Source organism: Osmerus mordax, chromosome 16, assembly GCF_038355195.1.
Source record: "Osmerus mordax isolate fOsmMor3 chromosome 16, fOsmMor3.pri, whole genome shotgun sequence".
Taxonomy (NCBI): domain Eukaryota; kingdom Metazoa; phylum Chordata; class Actinopteri; order Osmeriformes; family Osmeridae; genus Osmerus; species Osmerus mordax.
In genome coordinates, this window is record NC_090065.1 from 10,233,152 (window position 1) to 10,252,955 (window position 19,804).

Consider the following 19,804-nt stretch of genomic DNA (forward strand, 5'->3'; position numbering starts at 1 on the left):
GCAAGAGTAGCCTACTTCAGTGCTTTTTCCCTCACATAAAAAATAAAACAGCCGATTCGTTAGCATTTAATTCGGTATATAACAATAAATATCCAAAAAGAAGTGTTATTTAATGTATTTAAACAAAGAAAGTTTGGAAAAGAAGCCATGTTTATTTTGTTATCAAGGCAATAATCACACATATTTCCCAGTTGGTCAGAAATGATCATAAAACAAAAATTTAATCAACACATAAAAACTTCTGCCATGATGTACTCCAATTCGTTATGGTAATAATATAATTATAAAAAGAAAATATTCCAAGGATCAAAATTGGACAATACAGTGCATCTGTATATCCATATTCAATTTTGAATGTGTAGTGGTCATTTGGCTCAACCCCAAATCTACAAAGAAAATGTGTCAATCTCATAACAAATGACTGATCATTATGCTACAGACAGAAGAGCTATTGCACATCCTACTGCAATCTCACATACACTCAAGCTCACACACACTCATTTGCTCACCTATCAAGACACGCATAACTTCAAACACACGTACACACAAATACATTTTCACCGGGTCAAACAGAACTTCGTGCCTACTCCCATTGTACAGTAAACGAAACATTCTTTGACAAACAAAAAGGAATATGAACATCTTTCACACTGGTGGCCGGCCGGCTGAGACCAGTGCGACCTGACCCTGATGACTCCAGATCCATTCCGGGCCAAGTCTAGTCCCATATTAAACCTCAACTGTGCGAGTCCATCGGCCAGAGTTTCCAAATAATCTGTTTTTCACTTGTGTACCCAATAGTGTGTTTAAAAATCGGTTTTCTTCAGTTGTTAGGTAGCGGTAGAGAGAGAGTAGGTTGCTGGCCACGGGTTTGCAGATGCCTGGAGGGGTTTTGGAGGAGCTAGGGGCGTGCATCAGTAGGTTGCGTTGCCGGGCTCCCGCGCCGAGCTGAACAGCACGTCGGCCTTGGAGCTGACGAAATACGTCACCAGGAGAGAGGCAAGCAGCACCGCCACTCCCACGCCCAACGTCAGCATCTGGGAGGGTTGGCCGAGCGAGGTTAAAGAGAAGAGAGAGAAGGAAGGGGAAAGGCAGAGAGAGGAGAACCGGTATACTTTAACAATCTCCTAATTATTTCTGCCTTTTTCTGCCACCCTCGTCTTTGGATGAAATAAACAAAATTTTCGACATCTAACTGAAGTAGGAAAACGTGGTTCTTCCTTACCTCCAGGTCGTGGCTCGCCACCAGGAATATGCGGGCTTTGATGAACTTCCAGCGGGACTCGGTCCACGTGGAGTACGCTGAGGAGGAGTACTCCCCCAGCTCGAAGGCCGGAGACAGGGCCTTGGCGAGGCGCACCGAGGAGCGCACGCAGAAGCCCTCCCTCTCCGTGCCGTTGGGGGGCACCGTGCCCTGCACCCAGAGGTAGGAGTACAGCTGGGGGAGGGGGGAAGAAGAGGGAGAGGGGGGAGGAGAGGAGGGGAGAAGGTCAATCTCTCAAACTGTGACGTTATCCCTCGCTCCATCTACCTACACAGACAGTCAAACGAGAGCTGGCAGTCCCTGTGGTGTCGGGGTCTCGGTCTCTGTCAGGTCTCAGGGTCCTTACGTGTTTGCTCTCGTTCTCCAGGTCGTCTGGCTTCTGGCAGGAAGTCTGGTTCAGGCTGGTGGCGTTCCCTGTCAGGTTGGCCAGGATGTGCTGGACCAGACGGGTGGGGGTGTTGACTGCGGAGTTTGCCGACATGGTGACTCCGACGTAGTACTCTGGTGGGCTGGGTTCTGAGAGACAAGTGGCAGTACACAAATCAGGGATACTTCCTTATTGACACACTGGTTGTAGATTGTGGGGGAAGTATACTGGAAACAAGTGGGCTGTCTTTTCATGTGCTATTGGGCATTTTTCTAGTGGTCAAATTTATTGTATGTCCTAAATGATAAAAACAGGGGCTTGTATGGATTCATATAGGTCAGGCTGGGACCCAGAAAGGGCAGTTTGGGATGTGTCTTGGGTAGTGACAGAGAGGGGATGACAGTAGTACGTAGTGACAGAGAGGGGATGACAGTGGTAGGTAGTGACAGAGAGGGGATGACAGTGGTAGGTAGTGACAGAGAGGGGATGACAGTGGTAGGTAGTGACAGAGAGGGGATGACAGTGGTAGGTAGTGACAGAGAGGGGATGACAGTGGTGACAGAGAGGGGATGACAGTAGTGACAGAGAGGGGATGACAGTAGTAACAGAGAGGGGATGACAGGAGTACGTAGTGACAGAGAGGGGATGACAGTAGTGACAGAGAGGGGATGACAGTAGTGACAGAGAGGGGATGACAGTGGTAGGTAGTGACAGAGAGGGGATGACAGTAGTGACAGAGAGGGGATGACAGTAGTACGTAGTGACAGAGAGGGGATGACAGGAGTACTCACGCAGGAGAGATTTCAGCTCAGGAGCCAACAGAGCCTGGAACCAGCTGTTGTCAGACTTGACCAGGAAACCGTACAACATCTGTGTGACCTGAGATGGAAAGAGATTTTGCCAGAAAGACACAGAAAGAGAGAGAGAAAGCAAGCAAAATGAGTTTTTGCAACAGTCTAGAAGACAGATAGATTAACAGGTCCGACCTCTTCCAAAGGTAAACAGCAATCCGACCACACCCTCCAGCTGTGAATCATTACACCAAGTCCTGTGCCGAGCGACTGATAAGAACGTGCAACTTCTCGGCTTGACAGGCAATCACTGAAGCATGCGACACACTGGGCGCACTGCGACATGAGCACTGAGGAGGAGCGGGTCTCACTATCTTGGGGTCGGCGACGATGTTGTCGAACTGCGCTTCGTCTCCGTCGGCCTGCTTGTAGAGAGCACGAGCTACCATGGTCGCGACCTCCGCCAGGGCCTGGAACACCGCAGCAGATAATCAGGGGACAGCTGGTTAGGTTGTGCGAAAACCGATTCTCATTGTGTGAAGTCCTTTTTGTTCACAAAGGAAACTGCGACGAATGTAGGTCCGTGAACAAGTACCGTATGCTTCACTCGAGTGTACACGATTACATTAGCAGTATGTGCTTTTCAAAAAATTTACCTTGGCAGTGTCGGTCTCAAACTCGAGCTTTTCCTCTGGGTTCAGGCCTGCAGGGTAGGTCAGGTTGAGGTAGGCATCATTGTCATAGACACTCTCGTAATACCTGTTTAAAGCAAAATGCATCATTCAATTGTTGAGGAGCGCATACCAATGAATATAATTAACATTCAACGGGCAGCTAGCATGACTGTGGACAGGTCAAGTTCCTCACTTGTTGTTGTAAGCCGATTGGTGGTCTGCCAGCACCACCCCTGGGATAGGCCGAGCTCGCAGGAAGCGCTGGAGGGAGGAGGGAGGAAGAGGCTGAGAGACAGTGGGCTCCGTCAATGAGAAGTTGAGCCCAGCGGCGGCTCTGCGCAGGTTGGCCAACATTTCCATCACCTGAGTGGAGGAGTAGGACAAGACATGGTTAAGAATGAGAAACTCAGAGAGAGAGAGGAGACGGAGGGAAAAAGGGGGTTTGTGGTGAAAGGGACACGTAGTGTGGTGGTGGGATGGACTGGCCTCTGTGTTGACGCTGGCGTTGCTCCTGGACACCGGGTCAGAGTGGAGCCAAAGGTTGGAGCCAGTGCGAACCCCCACCTACACACACACACACACACACGCATTGAAAAGCATATCAACAATTTCGTAAGTTATTTCACGACTAAACTCTTTCCTTGTTTCCTCAACTACAATGGCATTGATCTAGTTTCCAGGGTATTATTCTAGCATGGTATTCTATACTGGAGGTTCTCTCACTAAAGGAGGAAGTACTAAGGATATTGAACACTAGAACTACTCATCATCACGAAGGAAGCACCTGCACACTGTGTATGTCTGTTTGCCAGCCTAATAGAAAACTTGATAGTGGGTACCGGTTTACCTGCCCGACTTCCAGTATGGAGTGAATGTTGTCCAGGTCAATGACAAACTTGTTGTTCTCCATGTCGTACACCATTCGAGAGCTGCCGATGTAGTCAAAGGCTTCCTGAGAGAGAACACGTGTTTACCAACATGCTCCTATGAATGCGCTGAACACTCAAAGTCACTCAACATATTCAACTATCATAACATCGGAAATAGGTCAGAAACTAATAGGCATGACATGTGGACTCATATGCTATTTGTGATGTGCAGCACAAGCACGCACCCACACACCACCTACATACACTGACGCACAAACACAACACACACACCACCTACATACACTGACACACAAACAAAACACACACACACAACCTACATACACTGACGCACAAACACAACCTACATACACTGACGCACAAACACAACACACACACAACCTACATACACTGACGCACAAACACAACACACACACAACCTACATACACTGACGCACAACACACACACAGACAGAATCGAGGCCAACAGGACTAACCCCTTGGAAGAAGGCAAAAAGAATGTTCCGCGTGGGAGGGGCCACCACAGTGACCTCACGCAGGGCTTGGGCAGCCGCCAGCAGAGTGACAAACCCGGAGATGCTGCCCTCGGCTCCCGTGGCAACGTCCCAGAAGAATGACCTGCTGTCCAGCTAGCACAGGGACAGGTGGGAGGAGAGTGTGGCTGAGTTGAATGGCACCGTTGTCAATTGAGAGCAACTAACAGGAAAACATAAACACTGCACTCAAGGCAGAGATTGTTTGTAAGAATATACAAAGATGGAGCTTGTCTTGACTGTGAGTTCATCAATCTACTTGTAATGGACATACTGCAGAGCAAACCCCATTTTACTGGAGACCAACATGCCAGGGCAGGAGAAAACACAGGGTGTTTCCACATCACAGAGGGAAATGTGACAGAAGACAAGAGGGTCACTTACCCTGGCCGCTGCCAGCACCACAGTCTCATTCTCCTTGTGGCCCTTGACGGAGTTGTTGTAGGGCCGGATGGTGCTCCACACATTATAGTCACCCAGGGGGTCGCACATCATCTCTGAGACGGACGGAGAGAAAGAGGGACCGAGTGTAAATAAGCGTAAATAAAAGAAAGACAGAAATAGAGAGTGTGGAACACGGACGCATGTCTCTTGGACGGCAGGCGCAGGTTGACCTCCGTACCTGGGTTGATACTGAAGATGTCATTCCGCCTCATGCAGGTGGCGGTGTCGGTGACGGCATGCATGTGGGAGTAGAGCTGCATGGCGCACAGCGGGTACACCGGAGCGCTGCTGTTCGCCGGCCTGTTGTGCTGGAAGTAGCACTGGGGAGACAGAGATGAGGAAGCTTGAGGTTTCAAAACACTCCCCCCCCCCCCCAAAAAAAAAACCCAATGTATGGCAGGATGGGTGCTTATGTTGATGCCGTTTTTTCAATTTCCTGCAGGAAGTTCCTTGAACTCAATACAACTTGTCTAACAACACGTTGGTGACCTCTTGACCCTCACCTGCTTTATGACCTCTGTCTGGTGGTCTTCTTTCAGGGAGAAGATGGGGAAGTCAAACTCCTCGTAGGAGAGACCGTTCCCCAACGGGTTCCACACCGTCGTGTTACAGTTGGCCAGGTCGGCACCATACTTCTCCGAGTACACACCTGTGTTGGGACAAATGTGCGGCCGTGAGGAACTAAAAGGTCACACAGCCCATGTAAGGAAACATCCTGCCGGGTCCCACGTGGCTGCGTCCTCCTTCTGACTGGCAGGTGGTTGGGACTGAGAGCTCCACACACCTGTGTTCTCATTGGGGCAGGTTGTGTGTGGGGAGAAGCCCTGGGGTGGGCTCGCATTGGGGATCACCACGGCCACGCCTGCGATCCTGCGTGACGCGTTCTTCATCTTCATCATGATAGACCTGCGGTGGGATAGAAGGTCATTCTTCAGTGAGGGAATGCATGGGCGTCCATGTAAACAGGTACGTTCATCCCCAACATGACCAGTGGTCGTGTTTTATGTTTCGGAGCCACAATCTTGGGTGTGTTTACCTGGTGAAGAGTGGTGACTCCAATATGACCATATAGGGAGGATTCGGTCCTGAGCTCAAGGGCCAGTCCAGGTCTGCCTCAGATTCCAATACATGAAGCACACCTACATCACCTGACAAAGAGGCTGAGATACAAACACAGAATGTCTGTTATTCTGTTATTGTTCTTCTTGTATGAATCCCAGTATCGGCCCAAAAAGTACAGAGTGTGTGACGTCACTCACACTGGCAGCCTATCTGATGTGTTGCGTTGAGCAGTCGGACGCACGGGACAGTGTTGTTAAGCTCCACATAGATCTTCTGCTCAACTGAATTACAGTTTATACCTGAAACATAACAGTGAGATAACAGTCGAATGTCGGATAAACAAAACTGATACTGATGTCGATGCATCCTGTGCCATTTCTTCGGGTCGGACGCTTTATTTTTCACTTTCAGGCTGACCCAAAAAGCGCAAGAACGCTTGATTGTTTGTTGCATATTTGATATTTGACATGCTTAGTCGTCTAACAAACTGAAGCAGCCTGCACTGGTCAGAGGACTCAAATCTGATATTAATCCCCCAACACAATCCCCCAGGCGTCGGGATATCACGCGCGGTCACGCTGAAGTTGACTGTCTTGCGCTTGACTTGAGGGAGGCTGATATCACTGGTACAGAGAAGCAAACTAGTTCAGCTAGATATATGGCTAACGGTAACCGTAGAGTATTCCTTTGGACAACGATTAGATCAGTCTCTATGCTAAAATGCACATTATAAAACAGTGACTATCGTAATTGACTGGCCATTTAAATGACATTTCTTGAACTAAAGACAACATAACGCCTGTAGCTATTAGCTAGCTAGCTGCGTTAGCTTAGCTGAGTTACAATGGAACAATGGATTGTGCGGTACACAAACATATTGAAAAAAATACTGAATTGTGTTGGCCTACAACGAGTTAGACCAATGTAATAATAGAAAAAGTCAGAACTTACTTTTGTAAAGCCAACAAACTATTAACATTGTAACCCATTTCGGCGATCCCAAATCCATCTTCCTGGTTTGAGAAACGGGAAATACACAGGAAGTGTTTAAGTGAAAATAGTTCCGTGTTCCGCTTTCAGCCTAGTCCAACTAAAGGTTCCGCTACAGCATATTATGTTGGCCTTTTCAAAATGGCTTTGGGTAATGACACAATTTATTTTTATGAGAAAATGACTTTGCCATGTCACGTAGCCTCAATATGTTTCAGCTGCCAGTTGATATCCAGGGAGTTGATAGGAGAAGCTAGGCGTTGGGGTCCACCGCTGGAACCAAATAGGAGGGGCTTGACTCATATACTCAACGTGCATTTCCCTTTTGTGTGTGTATGACAGTATTTCTCAACCCAATAAACCCTAGTGTGTGAAGATTTAATGTGGTGATTATTATGAGCCAGACAATCATTGTATAACTAATAAAAGAATACAGGAGTGAAGTTACTAACTACAGTACAAAACCTATAACACTCCTGATATAAAATGAAGACGATGACATTAACAGTTCATTTGTATTTATTTTAATCTTTGACAGGTTACAGAGCAGCCCTGCTCATTTAACATTATTCATTTGATGGTGTATACAGGACAGAAAGATAGGTCTAGGGTTCTACTGACACCACGACTGCAACTTGCATGAGCACAGTAACGTGTCACTTAACAAGGAAACATTTCTGAAAGAGGGCAATAAGCACAAGGCCAAACAGATGGAAGGATGAAAAAAAACAACAACTGAAACATTAAGAAATAAAAATGTCCCATAGATATGAATCATATAGTATCTATAGTAATAGAATAGGGTGTGGGGGTGTTTCGCACAATGGATTCTATGTTCTTCCTCCTTCGTCTCTAACGAAACTGCAGGGGGCTGACACGCAGACCAATCACATCTTTGCCGATCTCCGTCACCTAGAAAAACCAAACGACAAATGTCATATGCCAAAAGTCCCAATGATAGTAATGCATGTTATGAAAAAGCAAAAAGCGGGGCGTAAAGTCAGTCTAGCCTGTTACAGTGTTCGTGTGTCTCCACCGACCTGTGTGACCCTGCAGACCTGTCCCTTGTATGTGGGGCAGTAGCAGGCTCCGGACAGGGGACACTTCTCCACTGGTCGCCCGCGGTACAGGGGTACGTAGGAGGCGGCGCACAGGTCAAAGGGATTATGGGGGTCGTAGTTCAGCTGATGGGCATCTGTCAGGGTCTTCTCGCAGGCAGACAAAATCTTGCGTGTCTAAAGAAGAGGGGGATGAGAAGTTAGATATAGAAGATATCCGATGAGACCTTTAAAAAATGTGGCGCGAGCACACACCTGCTGTGCCACTTCTGGTTTGGGCCCGAGCTCCAGCAAGCGGCGGGCAAAGCCGGCTGCCGTCTTGAAGTTCCGCAGTTTGAAGAACAGGTTGAGGGCTGTACGAAGGACTAGGACCATGTGGACTGGCTGGAGACTGCAGTGGGTGAAGTAAGCCGCCATCTGTCGGGAAAAACAAACATAGGGAGTCATTTGAAGTGGAGATGACTGTGGAGAGGATAATGGGATGTGAGGAGTATAAGAGGGCATGAGCGAGGATATAGGGAGGGAGGGCGATGGCACAGGTGAGGAATTGACCGTTTTGAGGTACCTCACACAGCCTCTTCTGCTGGTCCAATGTGTCTTTGGGCAGCTTCTTCCTGTCGGTTTCCATGGTGAGGCCGACGATGTACTCTCTGCAGATGGTGATCAGCTGCTGAGCCTGGGAAAGACGGTGAGCTTTAGTCCAACCATCAACACTGTCAACGTACCATCTACCTATCCATTACAGGGGTTCGAAAGTGGTAAAAAACAAAGAGATAACGATGGATCTCTCTCTGTCTTTCCTTTCCCCTCTTCCAGTGTGAACATGGGAAAAACCCTTCAGTCAAGTACTCTCATCGACGAATAAACGGAACAAAACGAGGCCGCCTCACCTCTGCGATCTCCTGCTTGTTGTCCACCACCAGCAGGGGCACGGAGAGCAGGATGGCGCGGAAGCGCTCCACGGCCTCCTCGAAGCGGCCGGCCGTGGTGAGCTGGTAGCACTGCTGCAGGCGGGCGATGAGGTCGGACAGGCGCAGGCCCACGGCGGGCAGGCCCTGCTTGGCGCCGCAGTCCTTCCAGTTCCTCTGGGGGTTGCCGCGGAGGCAGGGCAGCGAGGGCAGGCCCAGGTAGCAGGTGCGTCCGCGGGACAGGGTCTGCATGAACAGAGACTTGTAGGGCGCAAACTGGACCACGCCCACCTGGTCGTGCAACAGCTGTGGAGGGAGGTAAAGAGAGGGGGTCAGTTTGTGTGCCTATTACTGTATGTGTTTAGGAGTTTAAATACATACAGTAGGAGTGTATGTGTTCACGTGTAAGCATATTAAGAATGTCATTGTTTACATTTATGGAAGTTCAAATGACAAACTAACTTATAACACTTGTATGTGTGTTGATCCTCACCCTCATTGCAGTCTCGAAGGAGCCGGCCAGTACGTGGTCTACAGGCAGCTGGGAGTTGTTGCACCACATCTGGGTGGGGCTCATCCCCTTAGTGGGCGGGACAAAGAAGCCGTCCTCAGCCCCGCCTCCTGCTCCGGCCGGCAACTCCTAGTGGTGGAGAGGCGAGGTCATGTGACTGACAGATACTGCGTACATCAATGAGCAGAAAGATGGACGTCCCGCACGCACGCGCACACACACACACAGGAACTCTGTCCAACCCAGATACTGTAGATTCTCCATCCAAACCCTAATCCAGCAGACTGGATTCTAATAATGAGTTTGAATAATTGATAAATGATAAACAGATGATTCGGTCAAGGAAACTGGGTTATTCACTACTAAGACCAGAGTGAGGGGCAGCCCTGAGCCTGAGAACAGCTGCTGTTGAGTTTCTCACCAGCTCTGGGGGCAGGTCCAGATCCTCCTCCACCTCCCAGCCACCTCCCTCATCCTTCGCCACACCGTCATCACCTAGTCCCTCTGGGGCATCCATGAAGCCATCTGAGGTACAGAAAGGAGGGTCGAGAGAGAGAGAGAAAAAGACAGAATGACATAGGAAATAAAAGGAGAGAGGGACATAAGGAATGTTAGGAATATACACATCATAAGTAAAAGTGTGGTAAAAAAAAAAAAAAAAAGAATAATGTTCCGTCGATGAGTTTGGTTGTTGTAGCTAAAGATGGGAAGACTCCCTCACCTTCATCCAGCTGCAGCTCTGCGTCCTCCCCCCAGCCCTCCTCCCCAGGGGCCTCCATGTCCATGTCCGCAGCCATCTGACCTGCCTTGCCTACACACACACACACACACACTATATCATCCCTCTAAAATACACAGAGAAGGCTGCATGGTCCTGGACATCGTTAAATCAAGCCTTTCTAATGAAGTGTGCACAGAAATGACAGTCAATGTCAATTTGACACCTTGCAAGAAACAAAAGGCCCGTTAGCCAATCCCAGTACCTCCCAGTACCTGTGCTGTGGGACAGAGAGGGGGGAGAGGGTAGAAGGACTCACCCTTGGCTGCGATGGCTCCCTCGAAGAAGCCCTTGGACACGGTGAGCAGAGGCCAGTTGGTGTCCAGAGGGTTGATGGGAGGGGGGGGCTGCAGCAGCTGGGCCTTGGGGTCCACCTCTGGAACCTGGGGGTTTCAAATGGGAGGGGCTTGATTCATATACTAAATGTACATTTCCCAGTTTCGCGTGTGTGTGTGTATATGACAGTATTTCTCCCTAACCCAATTCTCAGATTTCCATGTGTGATTGTGAGCATATTTGTCAGATGAGTGTGTGCCTTGATCATGACTTACTGTCTCCTTCTCAGGGTCAAAGGTCTCCTTCAGGGCCTCGGCCTCCTCGTCCATGCCGTGAGTGGCAGCCGTCAGGTAGGCCAGGGATTCTACACACACACACACACAATACAGCCACTGTTACAGGCAACCGTGGGAAATCTTCCACGTTAACAAAGGCGAGAGGGAGAGCCAGGCTGAGGGTGAGCCAGGTAGGGAGGCTGTAAAAGGGGAGGCAGGGATGGATAAGAGAGAGAGATATAAACAGGTAGGAGGAGACCAGGGGAAGGAGGAACTCACTCTGTCCACAGTTCTTGAGGATGCGGACACGCTCGCTGACGTCCCCGAGGTACAGGGCCCCTTGGTAGTGACCGCTCATGTCCTTCCTGATCTCCGCTACGCCGGAGGGAGACACCAGAGGAGGTTAGCACACTGACACACTAGCGTACGTACACTACCAGCCCCAAACACACACACACACACACACACACACCCCCGTCTCCCAGTCTCACCGATCTTCATCATCTTGCGCAGCTTGGCCAGGTTGCCGGTGATAAGGTAGAGGAAGGTGAGCTTGTCGAAGTTCTTGGTCCTCTGATAGCACATCTCCACCACCTGGTGGTGCCCCTGGAGGAGGGCCGCCTCGCCCAGGCGCTCCCAGCAGCCGCGCTCGTCCAGGGCCTTCGCGGCCTCCAGCGCCACCTGCAGACACGGAGGATGACTCTATTTACGTGTGTTCACTGGGTATTTTCTATTCATACTACATTTAAAAGACTTTTTCAGACTGGGTAGGATAAACTAAGAACAGATATAGAGATAGTATATTCTATAGTAGGCCTTCAATCAAACTATTATTTTTAATAGGCCTGCTGTCCTTACTGTTTATGGTAAGAGGATGTCCAATTAGTGGTGCCTTAAGGAATAGGGTACAATAACAGTTTTGGAAGGTGTGGCTCACCTCGATGTTGCCGCACTCCAGAGCCAGGCTGAAGCGGGTCTTCTCGTCCTTGACAAAGTGCAGCGCCACCTCTGGGTAGCCCTTCTTCTGCAGGTAGGCGATGATGGACTGGCCCACCAGCTTGGCATTACGCACCATGTGGAGCACCTGGGGAGGGCCGTGACGGGGCTCAGGTCAAGAGGCAAAACACCACACACATCCACAAAGCACCCTCCCTCCCTCTCTCCCCCACCCCTTCACTCTCTCTCATACACACACACACACACACCTCCTCGTATTTGCGGTTGACCAGGGCCAGTTTGAAGCGGTACTCCGTGGGGTCGATGGTGAGGACGCGCGGCCGGCACTCCCGGTCCAGACAGTACACGCTGTTCCCCCGCACCCTGGTCACGTAGATGGGCAGATCTAGGGTCCTGATGATCCCATGGTCACTATGGGGGAGAGGGGAGGGAGGAAGTGAGTGAGAGTGAGTGAACAAGAGACAAAGAGAGTTAAGACCACAGGGGTTGTGGTGTAAATGATACGATACTAAGACCCTATTCTTCCAACCAGTGAATTTGATACACACATTTGTATGGAGCGTACAAACCGACAAGCACATCAAGTTAATTCGATTTGTTCTGCATTCAGTGTAAAGAACAGGCGGTATCTGGGAGGTGCGAGGCAGCTCTGTACCCGGAGGTGAGGGCGTATTTGATGTGGTTGGAGGTGGTGTAGATGAACACCCCGCTCTCGTCCCAGGCGCCGCTCTTCACCCGGATGTTCTCGTGGATGTTGCACAGGCTCTCCAGCTTGCGGTTGCAGATCATGATGGCTGCCCGGGGACAGAGGAGAAAACACGTTGGATCGACTATTTTTTTGGACCCTGCAGACACCCTGTCTACTCAATGAATAGGATCGGTTACACTACGAGTGTGTGAACAAATATGGAAAGCTGCAAAGCAAGGGCATGTTGTAAGCCCGAGCCTTAAATGGGTATGAATCCTATGGCTATGAGCCACAGAGCTTTAGAGAAGCCCAGCCTTCGAAAGCAAAACACGGGGAGAAAACGTAAGCACAGCTCAAGGGATAATATGCTGATATAAATCAGTGTGTTTCTGGTGTGTGTGTGTGTGTGTGGTCAGATGGATGAGCGGGAATCGGGCTATTAATCAGAAGGTTGCCGGTTCGATTCCCATCCGTGAAAATGACGTTGTGTCCTTGGGCAAGGCACTTCACCCTACTTGCCTCGGGGGGAATGTCCCTGTACTTACTGTAAGTCGCTCTGGATAAGAGCGTCTGCTAAATGTATATGTGAAAGGTGCCTACCGTGCTTGGCCAGCAGGGCCACGTGGCTGGTGTCGGCGCTCCACACCACGTACTTGACCTTGGCGATCTTGACGGTGGCGAGCGAGCGCTTCTGCTGCACGTCGAAGAGCGTGACGCCGTCGGCGTCCCTCAGCAGCAGCGAGCCCGTGCCGGCGTAGAAGATCTCCTCACAGCTGGGCACCTGCACCTTCTTCACGATCTCGTTCTTCAGGTTCTTGATGAGCAGCTGAACAGGGAAAAGGGTCATGGAGAGAGAGATACGAAATGGATGAAAATGCTTTCGCCGGTTTGTGGGGAATCTTCGCGAGCTTTTTCTTGGGGGTCGGCAGAGTCCGGCCAGCCTAGCGCCGCGGATCTTGGGAGACGCGCGGAATTCCAAAAACCAGGAGCCCTCACCGAGTGCATGCGGTCCAGGACGGCAAAGCGGTTCCTGGCCACCCAGACGGCCGTCAGACCGGACGACCTCTTCCCCTCCGGAGCTGTGGGGAGATACGGAGTTCAGCATGGTAGGAGCATGGCTAAGCGTAAGCAACACATCGGGCTCAGTCAGGCTGTGATGGAGCCAGGGAGGACTGTTACCGTCGGGGTTCTGGGAGTCGCTCTCTTTGGGGATGGAGTACAGGTCGTAGGTGCTGTTCTCCAGGTTGGTGGCTCTCTGGGAGACAGCAAAAAGTCCATGTTAGCAATGAGACACGGTGTGTGTGTGTGTGTTTCATAGAGGGAGTGCCACTCACCGTGCAGAGCAGGACGGCGTTCTCAGCAGGGTTGTAAGACATGCTGAACACTGGGAACTTGGACCCACTGGGAGAAATGACAGCATGACACAGTAAGTTACTATGTAATATGTGGAACAAACTCACTGAACGAACAAAGGGGACAGTTATGGTTATGGACCGGGGACACGCCCCCACACCCCCCCCCCACACACACACACACACACACACCTGCGCAGCTGCATGACGGCTGTGTCCTTGCTGCTGTTGAAGTCCAGCTGGCGCAGGAAGCGGTCCTTGACGTAGTAGAGCATGTTGCCGTAGACGGCATAGGCCGGGCGCTCGCGCTCCAGCTTGAACACCAGCATGCCGCTGTCGTGACCTGGGGAGGACGAGGAGCCCACCGCTAACTCCCACCTGCTACTAATGCTAACGGCTAACTGCTGCTAAGGAACGATCGATGTACACTGGCATGATGAGCTACCGCTGCCAAGATTAAGTAACAGTAACAGCAGACTTGTATCGCCCGTGGGTTTGACCAACTGCAGTGACGGTGCTCTCATCAGTGTGTGTGTATGCACATTACTACGCCATCTGTGTGTAGACGTGTGCTTGAGTGTGTCGGGTTACCGGCGGCAAACAGGTTGAGGTTGGGGTGGGCCCCCAGCACCCAGAAGCGGTCGTGGTCCCTGCGGAAGGTCTGCACGCCGGTCCTCTTGGACATGTCCCACACGCGGATGCTCTTGTCCTCCGAGTTGGACAGGATGAGCTCCTGGCGCGGGTGGAAGACGGCACACGACACGTTGTTGTAGTGGCCGCGGCAGGTGTCCAGCTCCCACGCCTTGGACTCTGCAGCCGGGGAGGGGGGTGATGAGATGGGCTGTGGTTCTTCAGACAACAACTTGGCCTAGTATCTCATGGTTCATAGTCGGCAGGGGCGCTACTTCATTTAAAAAGGTGTCACTGACCGTTCATCCTCCAGATTTTGACCTGTCGGTCGTCGGCACCAGACACGATGAGGGGCATGGTGGGATGGAAGGCCGCCCAGTTGACCCCGCGGTCGTGACCCTGCGGAGGGAAGGAGGGAGAGAGAGCGAAAGTTTACACGTCTCACAGAGTTGCCACATCTTCAAGCCCCCTTTTCGGTTGCCCGGACGCAGAACGCCGCGTCTTACCTCGAGGACGTGCTTGACGACGGCGTCGGACGCCCCGAACAGGTCGACGCCGGAGATGCCGCGCACCTCCGTCTCCACGGCGCCGGGGGACAAGTTCTTCTTCCTCAGACCTGGAACCAACATTCACAGCACCGCGCACAAGGGGAGGGGATCCATATACATGTTACACAGGGACATGACCATGTGCAGGAGGAGGAGAGAGGACAGAACGTGACACGTTAACACGTGTCACCTGAAATAGATGAAGGAGGAGGAGGGAGGGAGGAAAAATGTGGCCTTTGTTCTTCGAAACTAAGGAGAGACAGTATCTGTTGGTCTGCTGAACACACACCAGGGAGAGAAACTCCAACGTAACCTGTGTTCTCTGTCGCGCGGTTCAGACTCGAGGCTAGACTCGGTGATCACATGGACACCCCACATCATTGATTAGGTTAGGAAATCACCAAAACCTTAAGTTGTAAATCACGTAGCCCGAGACTAAGCCTCGAGTCCGAACACACGCACACACGACAACAGACGAGAACACAGGCAGCGTCAGAGCCCCCTTGCCCTCGCAAGTCAGGCGGTGGACAGACAGTCCAACAGAATGAGGATGAGGCAGAATGCAACTAGGAACCCGTATGCAGGTGTGGATGTTTCCGGGGGGGGGGGAGCATGGGGGTGGGCGGACGGACATGGGTGGGGTGGAGGATTTGGGTGGTGCACTGCTTGGCGAGGTGGGGGTAGGGGTGGTGGCTGGGTTTGTAAAGATGTGCTCTGATGGGGGAGTTGGATGGTCTGGAGGGTGAGTACGTTGTTGGAGAGTCAGTCCATGCTTGGGTTAGAGATACTGCTGCACCTATGTTTACATAGCTGAGCCATGCCAAATGAGTTAGACTGGCCTATTCCGATAACAGGACAATAAAGAATTGTACATTTTATCTTTACCATTATCAACAATTAACATGCTGCTCATGGGGGCAATGTCGGGGAACACCAATGAGTAAGAGGCTTGGCGATTGGTGAGTTTGTGATGAGCATATTGCTCAATGTTGAGTTAGTATTGGTCAGTTGGGAGTGGTTGATAACTGATATAAGAGTGGATCAGTGTAATAGTCTCCGGTACCATCTGAAGCCTTCATGCATAGTCTATGGTCTTATTGCAGTACACTCCTCATGCACACCAAATGTGCAAACTATGTGGGGGATTTCACACCTCCCAAGCCATGCACATATGAACGCAATGCAACGGTCTCTTGACCCGTACATGCTAATGGTGAGAGTTCCGTGGAGAAGAGAGCTTATCAGAGGCCATGGATTGAGCATGTGTGCATGTGTGGAAGGTGTGGAGACAGGATGTGGAAGTCTGTTAATCGGTTAAGGAAGAAAGAAAACTCAAAGAAACACCTTAGATTGACAAGACAGATAGTTGATGTTAACATGCAAAAGCACAAAAATGCCTCTCCTGATAGTCTTCTTTTGAACCTAATATTATCTATTGAACCCAATACCCCTACAGCTGACCCAGGCTAGCATGGCTAGGTGCCTTGGTGATCTCATCCTATCAACTCTCGGTTCACCTGTATATTTGAACTGAGGAGGAGAGGCATTTTTGCTAAAGGCCCACAGAGTCATCCTCTACATGGCAGAGGGGAGGGGCTTCAGGGCCAGGACCCTTGGCCATAGGTTCTTTTCCTGCCCCTCCCTCTCCATATCACCTTGCCCCTATCTCCCATCCCCAAAAAACACACACCAAACCTTCCCTCCCCTCCCCGCCTATCCCCTCTCATCCCTCACCGGAGATATCCCACACGCGCACAGTCTGGTCCAGACTAGCAGACACCACCAGGTCCTCCGAGGGGTGGAACTGGGCACACATCACATAGTGGTTGTGGCCAGTCAGGACGCTGGATAGGGGAGAAAGAGAAACCAACTGCATGAGAAATCCATTCAGTGTTATATAAAACCAGTCAAGTAGAAAAGTATATACAGTATTTGAATTTTATTATAATAATTGAAAGAGGGAGGGGCACGAGACTCAATAAAGAGAGAGGGGGTGGGGGGGAGACAGCACCACCCCCAGGACAATTTAAACATTACCAAAACGTCAATTAAAGGAAATATGCAGCTTTGTAAGAGGCATATTGGTCCTACCAGACGCAGGTCCTAGACTGCCAGTTCCAGATGCGGATGGTCTGGTCATCCGAGGCACTCAGAATCCAGGGATACTCCTGGAGAGAGAGAGAACTATTAGAGGTTCCATCCACATTCTATACAAAGTACAGTGAGGGTCAACTTGCACATGACATTTCAGCTCCAGGAGAGACCCTGGTATAGAAGTACTCATCTTTTATAGAGTAAGAACTCACATGATGGAAGAAAGTGGTACGGATGTAATCCAGGTGTCCAAGGAGAGTGAACAGGCAACGCCGTAACTTGTAGTTCCATACCTTGGAAGAAGAAACACAAAGAAACGTATTGATATATTTGTGTTGTTTTACATGGATCGTCTTGTAAATGTGTGCATCAAACTAGTCATCCGCTGAACCTCATTATCTTCCAGTTTCGTGGTATTTATCAATGAACATAGGATGCATGCGTCTCACCTTAATTTTGTAGTCATCGCCTCCAGACACAAACAGAGGCTGCTGCTTGTGGAAGTCAATTCCTCTGACAGGGCCTTTATAATGCAAGCATAACAGTTACTCACACAAACAAAAAATACAAACATCGACGCAAACTCGTTTCAACTGTAAGTACTTGTCTATTACTTACCATCGTGCTCATCAAACTTGTCAATAAGGGTGCACATACGATAGTCCCACAGCTGGATGACTCCATTGTGCAAACTTGCGAGGATCCATGGCCTCTTTGGGTGGAAACTCAGTCCTATGTTACGGATGAAGACAGTTTAGCTAACATGTGTACCATCAAAAGATAATCCAATATGAATAAATTACGTTAAAACTAATTAAATCTGCACTGAATTCAAGACAGCTAACTTTGCTGGCAAGCGACATTTGATTAACGCACTGTAGTGTAGCTAGATTAGCTAAGCCAGTTTAGTTAATGCTACTGGTGGTGCATTTATTGTTCAGACAAAAATGTAACACTGATTGCAGTCTGATCGCAGGCTTTGACCACGGAAACATTCTTGAATTTTAACCGTAGTGTGTAATCGCTTTAACAATGATGTTCGTTGTTTTGGCTAGCCGGGACGTCAGAGAAAGCTAGCTAACAAGCTACTACTGTATAGGTAGAAGCGCTAGCTTACCTTTAACACGGGCCGACTTCGTTTCAAATTTGGTTAACATCTTGATAAGGTAATGTCCACTGTATCACGGTACAATAACTGTACTATTTGCGCAACTAAACATGTAAAAACAAAAGTATGAACTCTTGGGAGCAGGTTAGCGTTTTAACCCTCTGCCCATCCACCTAGCAAGCCACTTCTCCCGACAGCTTTTTCCTGACACGTCGACCTGTGTAGCTTCCGGTTTGGTCAATAAAGTTGATACAAACAGTCTGACGCAGAAAGCTCCACGGAGGCTCTTTTTCTGGAGACTGAAACTGGTTCAGCAGTTACTAATTCTTTTTTCCAAAAATTGCTGAAACGAACATTTACCGTAAACAAATATTTAACTTTAGGTGCGGTAACTTTGCTTTCTGTGGCACTGTTTGGTGCAGGAATGCAGCCTTCTTTTTGCTGAATTACTCAGATCTAATGCAGTATAATGCAATGTTTTCGATAACCTATTAAATTACCTTAACATCAAAACATGCCACCTCAAAACCGATTAAGAAAAAAATGATCAATTTTTGTGTATGGTTAATTTATTCACTAATATATTCCAGTTATTTACAAAGTCTGATCAAACAAGCCATGTGATTGAAAGGATGTTGCTTTAAAACATTTAGTTGTGGACAGGTATGTTGATTAAACTGTATAGTTCCCTCTTGAATGGGCAGTATTTGCTGATTAACATCAATACCTGTATCTAGAATTTCCTGTAGATCTCAACATTCAAACTCTACAAAGACACTCTTTATGAGTAGCTGGCTTATCAGCTCTAGGTTCTATTGCACTTTCTGAAACCTTTTAAACCGATGCCAGGAAAAGTAACTTTTTCACCAGTACAATATATTTCAATGAAACGCATGATAGAAAAGTCAGGAAATAGCACCCAATTCAAATCACTATCTAAACACTCAAACTAAAGGGCATCACCCCTGCTAACAGTCAGTGTGTTGTGCCAGCTTTGTATAGAGTCCCACTTCCAGAATGCCATTCTACAAATTCTGTCAGTTCAGCAAAACATTGTCCAAAACAGGGAGTACTACTTACACAGTCATTCTAATCCTAGTCATCACTCACTGTGGCCACAGCAAAGGCCACCAGGAATTATGTTCTTTTCACATCACTTCAAAGCACGACTTGTTTTTTATTATTATAATGAGGTACTCCTCAAGTTTGTCTTCTTTCAATAATTCACAAATGTACACTGGTTTATCAACCATAAATATTAATCTATATGCAGTTGAATCATATCAACGCAATCAGTCGAATTGGCAAATTGTTTAAATCTAAAACTTGTAAATCTAGAATATGTTGTTTTGGTATCACCTCAATGGAAAACCTGTGTTTGTTTATGGTTGGGCGATAACACACAGATTGAACCTGCCTCCCACACTGGTTCTTTGAAAAGAAAACAACCAATATAATCGAGTTATACTCACTTCACAGTTGAAATACCAACCACCTAAGAGATTGTTTTTGGAGGTGCTCACTTATTTACAAGTCAGAGGTCCCAAGATCAAACCCAAAAGAAGGTTTGTGTGGGTGGATGCATAACTAACACATTGGCTGCAGTGTT

General features: G+C 49.0%; 3 protein-coding genes across 3 annotated transcripts in view; all 3 read right to left on the minus strand.

Moving 5' to 3' along the window:
* Positions 1-129: 129 nt before the first annotated feature.
* ncstn (nicastrin) lies at positions 130-7,050 on the minus strand. The gene is made up of 17 exons (XM_067253927.1): positions 6,974-7,050; positions 6,220-6,321; positions 5,997-6,120; positions 5,745-5,866; positions 5,464-5,609; positions 5,139-5,280; positions 4,901-5,013; positions 4,460-4,612; positions 3,944-4,048; positions 3,583-3,660; positions 3,290-3,459; positions 3,079-3,181; positions 2,794-2,892; positions 2,423-2,510; positions 1,611-1,780; positions 1,226-1,438; positions 130-1,037 (listed from the first exon to the last, which is right to left on the minus strand). Exons 1-17 carry the CDS (start codon positions 7,029-7,031, stop codon positions 915-917), a joined length of 2,109 nt encoding a protein of 702 aa, XP_067110028.1. The 5' UTR covers positions 7,032-7,050; the 3' UTR covers positions 130-914.
* Positions 7,051-7,520: 470 nt separating this feature from the next.
* On the minus strand, positions 7,521-18,394 carry copa (COPI coat complex subunit alpha). Its single transcript, XM_067253289.1, has 29 exons — positions 18,205-18,394; positions 17,706-17,819; positions 17,537-17,610; positions 17,300-17,380; positions 17,085-17,161; positions 16,728-16,837; positions 14,952-15,061; positions 14,745-14,844; positions 14,407-14,625; positions 14,008-14,158; positions 13,798-13,864; positions 13,643-13,718; positions 13,460-13,542; positions 13,064-13,289; positions 12,431-12,569; positions 12,024-12,186; positions 11,756-11,902; positions 11,310-11,499; positions 11,098-11,193; positions 10,819-10,907; positions 10,527-10,650; positions 10,211-10,300; positions 9,911-10,014; positions 9,472-9,618; positions 8,961-9,284; positions 8,636-8,746; positions 8,326-8,487; positions 8,053-8,247; positions 7,521-7,924 (listed from the first exon to the last, which is right to left on the minus strand). The coding sequence occupies exons 1-29, from the start codon at positions 18,242-18,244 to the stop codon at positions 7,865-7,867; spliced, it is 3,669 nt and encodes a 1,222-aa protein (XP_067109390.1). The 5' UTR covers positions 18,245-18,394; the 3' UTR covers positions 7,521-7,864.
* Positions 18,395-19,663: 1,269 nt separating this feature from the next.
* pex19 (peroxisomal biogenesis factor 19) overlaps positions 19,664-19,804 on the minus strand; it is a 3,090-nt gene continuing 2,949 nt past the window's right edge. The window contains 1 exon segment of the mRNA XM_067253071.1: positions 19,664-19,690. Coding sequence (XP_067109172.1) covers positions 19,664-19,690 — 27 coding nt within the window.

Bases quoted from the DNA above. Each gene is read 5' to 3' on its own strand.
- ncstn (XM_067253927.1), bottom strand. From the start codon at position 7,031: ATGGATTTGGGATCGCCGAAATGGGTTACAATGTTAATAGTTTGTTGG. The intron at 5,014-5,138 runs GTACGGAGGTCA...CGTCCGTCTCAG, and splicing joins CATCTTCAGTATCAACCCAG to AGATGATGTGCGACCCCCTG. The intron at 4,049-4,459 runs GTTAGTCCTGTT...GTTCTCTCTCAG, and splicing joins TTTTTGCCTTCTTCCAAGGG to GAAGCCTTTGACTACATCGG.
- copa (XM_067253289.1), bottom strand. From the start codon at position 18,244: ATGTTAACCAAATTTGAAACGAAGTCGGCCCGTGTTAAAG. The intron at 13,719-13,797 runs GTGAGTGGCACT...GCTGTCTCCCAG, and splicing joins ACGCCGTCCTGCTCTGCACG to AGAGCCACCAACCTGGAGAA. The intron at 11,194-11,309 runs GTGAGACTGGGA...CCTCCGGCGTAG, and splicing joins GCGCAAGATGATGAAGATCG to CGGAGATCAGGAAGGACATG.